The 6,935-nt window shown below is 35.7% G+C and overlaps 1 protein-coding gene across 2 annotated transcripts; it reads right to left on the reverse strand.

Moving 5' to 3' along the window:
* Nucleotides 1–256: 256 nt before the first annotated feature.
* LOC144573996 (transcription factor PHYTOCHROME INTERACTING FACTOR-LIKE 15-like) lies at nucleotides 257–4,136 on the reverse strand. 2 transcript variants are annotated; one of them, XM_078323798.1, is made up of 6 exons: nucleotides 2,801–4,136; nucleotides 2,483–2,599; nucleotides 2,327–2,392; nucleotides 2,166–2,231; nucleotides 618–983; nucleotides 257–518 (listed from the first exon to the last, which is right to left on the reverse strand). In XM_078323798.1, exons 1-6 carry the CDS (start codon nucleotides 3,875–3,877, stop codon nucleotides 507–509), a joined length of 1,704 nt encoding a protein of 567 aa, XP_078179924.1. In that variant the 5' UTR covers nucleotides 3,878–4,136; the 3' UTR covers nucleotides 257–506. The 2 variants fall into 2 exon arrangements, with proteins under 2 accessions (XP_078179924.1, XP_078179925.1); XM_078323799.1 differs by having other exon boundaries at nucleotides 2,483–2,584; nucleotides 2,801–4,131.
* Between the last annotated feature and the right edge of the window lie 2,799 nt (nucleotides 4,137–6,935).

Consider the following 6,935-nt stretch of genomic DNA (forward strand, 5'->3'; position numbering starts at 1 on the left):
ATTTTTATGGCCTTTTTATTGATAATTATTCATGAAAAGAGAAGCATTGATAGATTTACTATTTCCATACATATAGATCCTCTCCTAAGTCCTAATACATCTAAAAGTATATATGAATACAGTCTATACAGATTTTAAGTTCCTGGTGACATGTCTTTTAATTTCATAAATTACTTCTAAGTTATGCAATGATTAAACAAACAAACAATGTAGCTTTTGTCAGATAGCCCTAAATCAGAAGGGTAATCCTCTCTACTAAATGAAAAAGGCTCGCTCGATCGAGCAATGATTGATGAATAACATTTCTGTTTTCACAAAAAAAAAATTGTTGCTAACTAAATGGCTCTACCAGTGCTAGCACAATAATTTAAACAATGCAAGTACGGTCTGAGAGCTGCGGTCAGCACCAAACTTGTAGTTGATTTTGCTGTTTCACCATTAGTTGTGTCAGTAAGGTTTATTCCAACTTCACCAGATTGAGTCAAACCAGTATGACTCTTTTCAACCTAAGCAGATTCCTATAAAAAAAATACATGAAACAAGCAATTGGATTTCTGTGCTGACTTTGACAGTAAATAATCTTAATCAAACAAATAGAAGAAGGAAAATAAACTAACCCGAGCAGTGGCCTCAAATTGTGATGGCATGTGACAGCCATTTGTTTTATCATCTGAATCAGAGCAAATATCCTGAGGTTTGGAAGATGGGGCCGGAGGAATCCCAGGACCAAATTTGAAAGAGGGACCATTAATCATAGGCATGGAATTGAAGGGTATTGCCGGATGAGACGGGGGCGGTGTCGGCATTGTATGATTAACAGCGGGCCCAACCCCCATCCCATACCCCATGCCCATGCCCATGCCCATTCCCATATTCATCCCCATCCCCATATGAGGGTACGAAGCTAATGGCATGTGATGTAGACCGGGTGACAGCATCATAGGTGGAACGCACATCCGAGCTCCCATCATCATCACCATCATCTATGGTCCAAATTGTAACATTAGATAATTACTATACAGACAAATCCATGGATCAAATGAGTGATAGATTGATCGGTCTCTTTAATTACTAAGTTGGATAAAAGAAACACAGAGAATTGAATAAGTGGTTAGTTAGTAGGGGTGCAAACGGATCGGATACGGATCGGATAGTGCTCAACCCATATTCGTATCCATATATTTTTTCGGATACGGATACGGATCGGATAGTAATCGAATATTAAACGGATACAGATACGGATCGGGTATTTTCGGATACAAATAAAGATACAAAAATAATTCGGATTTCTAATTCAAAATATATATGTAATTAACTTGTTACACCATTACAAAATATATATCTGATTAACTAAAATTCACCAACATAACTATAACTTTAATTAAAAATACCAACACAAAAGTTATTCTTTAAAGATATTCTAATATAAAAGATAAATAGAAACAAAAAAATTCTCTCAAATCTTAACATATCCGGATATTCGAAAAAATAAAATATATGGATCCGAATAATTATCCGTATCTGTATCCATATCCGATTCCGAAACTCAACCCGTATCCGTATCCGAATATCCGAATCCACAAAAATTCAAATACGGATCCAGATTCGGACGGGTAATATCCGACCCGTTTGCACCCCTACTAGTTAGAGATGCAAGCGGGGGCGGATCTAGGATTTTCGTCAAGGGGAGGCAAAAAAATATCGAATCAGATTTAAATAGCTTATTGGATTTAAACCCATGAACTAATTGGGTACTCGATAAAAAAAATAATATTTTCACTTATATTTTTCAATGCCGTGACTTGTAATTTTTTATGCTTTAACTTATAATTATAATTACCAATTATAATTGAAGAAATTTATTTTGATTTTAACACTAAATTTAACCCAAATTATAAATCAAACATCTAGAGGGATGCCAAAAAATTTACAGGGAGGGACAAAGTCGATCGGTATCGATAGATCACCACTAAAACTCAAAATCCTCGAAATCCAAGGGGGCGCAATCCTGGTTTTTGAGACATGGAGTAGGGTAGTTTATCTTGATCAGTTCTTTTTCTTTACATTTTTTTAAAATTTTGGTTGTGTTTAACATTTCAGTAATGAAATGGGTTTTATGCCTTGTCTTCCTTCAAGTGAACTTTCTTTACAGAATTTGTAGGTACCTGGACTTGAAGTTGAAGCGATTTAAGGTGCTCAATGGCCTCATCAAGCATAGATGCCTTATCCACCTTCAAATATGGATTGTTTTATGTTAAACAAATGCTGCTTCTTATTCATCACATATGTGAGTAATATAACAATACAACACAAATATTAAGAGTACCTTCTTGCAATTGGGTATGAGCTCTTGTAATGCTCTCATTTTCTCATTAATCCTGTCCCTGCGTTTCTGTTTACCAATTACAGACATGTCAGCATGTTCATTTCTTCATATAAATTTATAAACAAAATATGACATGACTTTTGAGCATGGACTAACCCTTTCTGATAAATTGTGCACTTCAACAGTTCGGCCCCTCTTTATGCCTGAACCTTTCAATGTACTTGGCCTCGTCAACCCAACCGATTCATCTTCACAATTCTGTTTTATAGATATCTTATTCAACTTAAATAAGGCATGTATACAATATGGATCAATTTGAATGTGCACTTTCTGTCAACTTATTTCAATTCTTGTACTATTTAATTTTAGAGAAAAGGTTTCTCTAAAATAAACTAAGCGTGATATATTCGATGGTCGTTAGCATGCAACAAAAAGAAAAATAAATAAACAACAATAAATGATGTTGTTACATACCTCATCAGAATGAGTGGAAAAATCTTCCTCCGGGAATTTTCTCTTCGACTTGTGTTTTGAGTCAACGTTTCTTGAACAAACAGAGGTCAGCACAAGCACTGGTTGTGCACCTTTCTCTTTCTCTTTCTCTTCCTCTTTCTCTTTCTCTTTCTCTTTCCCCTTTTCATTGTCTCTCTCAAGCAATTGTTTCCTTTGCACCTGTTGCGAACTTGGAGGGGGCACTTTGTTGTCACCATCACAGTAATGGTTGCTGGTGTCGACCACCTTCTGACAACCACCGGGAAGCAACATTTGTGGTTGGGGCAGGGAAGATGTCTGAGCTGGTGGTTGCAATGCAGAGGCCGACTGGATTACCATAGAATCCAATAGAGAATTGTTGATATAGCTCGTAGATGCCTTTTCATTGCTCCTCAATCTCTCAGAACTCTGCAAACTTGCCTTGGCAAGAACAACAGGTCTCAAAAAATTAGAGAAATTAATAACACGACCCCGACCACCTTTCTGTAATTGTAACCATGGAGGTTTTTTGTTAGAACACGGCACGCCGTCTTCTCGTCCAGATTTCTGCACTGGAACTGCCGCCTGGATGTCAAGAGGTTTTGAAGGAGCAGCAGTCAATGGAAGGTTGTGATTTAGATTGGATTGCAACTCATCCTCAGTGTAGTGTTCGGATGCATTCAATATGGGGTAATCGATCCAGGGGACAGTACCCGTATCTGCGCCTACATCCCTTTCTTCTACATGATGACGGTCACGGTCATGGTTTGGGGGAGTTGCTGCCGAAGAGAATATGTCGGGTGCCAGCATCGGCTCTGGGGAGCTGAAACGCAAAAATTTTGGTAGGGTTCCAGTATCTTTGTTCATCATCGTCGTCTTTTTCTCATTTGTTTCTGGACTCAGGGTGATAGTGTCGTTAAAAGGAGCGAAGAGGAAAGGAGTGGCACCGGTGGTTTTCTTGTAATTGTAATTGGTGTTGGTGTTGTTATGGATAAGGTTATGGTTATTACTGGGGTTACTGCTTTGATCTCGCACCGCTACGGTCCCTCTATCCCACAGTAATTCAACCAACTCATCCATTTGCAATATACAGATTTTGTTTGTTGTGGAAGAAAGAGCAAAATAATGACACCAGGAACTGCTGTAGCTAGAAATATGAATTAGCACAGAAAAAGGAAGAAGAAGAGGCGAGGAAGAGATTTAATACATCGATCTCCTTCTAATCCGATTCAATTCTGCAATGGATATGCACTCCTTTAGCACTACTGAACTGAACTAATTAATCCCTTGCAATGGTATTTAGATACATCGTTAATTAAAAAAAAAAAAAAGCACAGAGAAAGAGAGAGATATATATATAAGAAACCACATTTTATCTGCTTCTTGTTTTCATCCGGTGGAGCCAAATGGAGAACGGAGGTGTAAAACGAGTGAGATGCGGTCCCCGCGAAAACAAAAGAAAACAAAAATTAAACTATTGATGGTGTTAGCAAGGCCCACTGAGCACGTGGTGGACCTGCTCTTCACGTGCGAGAAAATCAAAGAGTGAAAACGACTGTCGGCGAGTAGACGACAAATATTGGTAGCATCTGGCGCACTAAAGAAGATGTGTGCGCAGTGCGCAGGGTGCTCATCGGTTTAACTAGGCAACCAAAGTTATAATTTAGTTTTAAAAATAGACTAAACTCATGATATATAAAAGTTCGATCGGTTCGAGTATTTTGATATTTTGATTTTGAAAATGTCAAACTGAAAGTTATAATGCGAAAACGATTGTCGGTGAGTAGACGACAAATATTGATCGCATCTAGCATTCTAGCGCACTCAGAAGATGGACTATAAATGTGCGATGGAGATGGACCCTATTTAATTCACACTGATTGAATGCGTGATGGAGATGGACCCTATTAATTGACACCGATTGCTTGCATGGAAGCATCTTCGCTGAGTCTGTTTCTCCGGCCCTCTGGAAATAAATCTGCTGTGATTCTTCAGGAGGAATCAGAGGACCGTGCTATTTCAAATTCATCCCTTTATTTATTTCGAGATTCGTGCATAAAACTACTGATTTGAGAATTATACATTCCATAAAATAAAGGGCTGAATTTGAAATAGCAGTCCTGTGATTCTTGAAGAATCACAACAGATTTATTTCCCTCTCCTATGTGTGTATTAATTATACGTACATAAATGGTGTCTTCTTTTTGAAAAAAAATTATCTATAGAAATTATTAAAGTCACACATACGGAAACAGAAAAAAATACTTGAATTCCAACAAATCTAAAAAGATCTGACTTAATGAATCCAATCCAAATATATGAATTGGTCTCAATTGTCCAGATCTATAGATATATATATATATATATTTTTAAAAATAGACGTTGATGGGAAAATTTGAAATAAGAAGCCACATAAAATCAAATAATAAGTGGATTGGCATCAATGATGAAGATTCAAGTTGGTTTTTTTTTTTTCTTAAAAAATAATTAGAATGATCAGCCTCTACCGAATTTAAAAAAAAATGGATCTGACTCATTGAGTTAGATCACTTAGCAAGCTTCTCCTTTTGTCACCGTTAAAATATATATATATATATATATATATATATATATATATATATATATATATAGATAGGCTAATGTGCATTCGAATGTATATGGTCCGAAGTGCTTACGGTCCAAATTTGATTTTTCAAAATCCAAACGGTCGATCTGAACCGTTCATCTTGTTCTCCATATTAATATGTGTTTGGAGACCAAATTTTATATTTTTCTGAATTTTTTTACTATTTATTAAGCCACTTTGAAAATTGCTGATCCAACGGTGGCTGCACAAAACAGTAAAACCGTTGGATCAACGATTTTCAAAGTGGCTTAATAAATAGTAAAAAAATTCAGAAAAATGTAAAATTTGGTCTCCAAGCACATATTAATATGAAGAACAAGATGAACGGTTCAGATCGACCGTTTGGATTTTGAAAAATCAAATTTGGACCGTAAGCACTTCGGACCATATACATTCGAATGCACATTAGCCTATCTCTCTCTCTCTCTCTCTATATATATATATATATATATATATATATTATGGCTAATTTGCCATCGGAAGCACTTCGACCGAGGTGCTTATGGGGTCATATTTTAGTATTTGATATTCAAACAACAAATCCAAACCGTTAGATGTTCAATCTATATTAAAATCTGCTTGGAGACCAAATTTTACATTTTTTGGAATTTTTTTACTATTTATTATGTTGGTTTGAAAACCGTTGTTTTCAATGCTTCATAAATTTAATAAAAACAGTGGTTTTCAAACTAGCTTAATAAATAGTAAAAAAATTCCAAAAAATGTAAAATTTGGTCTCCAAGCAGATTTTAATGTAGATTGAACATCTAACTGTTTGGATTTGTTGTTTGAACATCAAATACCCTAATATGACCCCATAAGCACCTCGCCAAAGCAGCAAATTAGACAGTCCCTATATATAGAGTAAGGCTGGGGTGCTATGGATAGCATAAAGGCCTCTATGCTACGGCTCAATATTCAAGTTTTCAAAATCCAAACGGTCGATCCGAACCGTTCATCTTATTCTCCATATTAATATCTGCTTGGAGACCAAATTTTATAATTTTCTGAATTTTTTTACTATTTATTAAGCCACTTTGAAAATCGCTAATCCAACGGTTTTACTGTTTTGTGCAGCCACCGTTGGATCAACAATTTTGTAAAATACTTGATAAATAGTAAAAACATTTAGAAAAAATGTAAAATTTGGTCTCCAAACAGATATTAATATGGAGAATAAGATGAACGGTTCGGATCGACTGTTTGAATTTTGAAAACTTGAATATTGAGCCGTAGCATAGAGGCCTCTATGCTATCCATAGCACCCCGGCCTTACTCTATATATATATATATATATATATATATATATATATATATATAGGATTTGGCTAATATGCTATGGGTAGCTAAGAGGCCTCCCGTGCTATGGCTCAATATTCGACTTTTCAAAATTCTAATGTTCGATCCGAACCGTTCATCTTGTTCTCCATATTAATATGTGTTTGGAGACCAAATTTTATATTTTTTGAAAATTTTTTACTATTTTTTTAGATTTATTGAATATCGCTGTTT

Source organism: Carex rostrata, chromosome 22, assembly GCF_964058835.1.
Source record: "Carex rostrata chromosome 22, lpCarRost1.2, whole genome shotgun sequence".
NCBI lineage: Eukaryota > Viridiplantae > Streptophyta > Magnoliopsida > Poales > Cyperaceae > Carex > Carex rostrata.

What these genes read in the sequence shown, in the direction of transcription:
- LOC144573996 (XM_078323798.1), bottom strand. Translation starts at nt 3,877, where the DNA reads ATGGATGAGTTGGTTGAATTACTGTGGGATAGAGGGACCGTAGCGGTG. An exon ending in TGCACAATTTATCAGAAAGG is followed by an intron (nt 2,393 to 2,482) that starts GTTAGTCCATGC and finishes ATTGGTAAACAG; the next exon opens with AAACGCAGGGACAGGATTAA. An exon ending in CGCTTCAACTTCAAGTCCAG is followed by an intron (nt 984 to 2,165) that starts GTACCTACAAAT and finishes TTTGGACCATAG; the next exon opens with ATGATGGTGATGATGATGGG.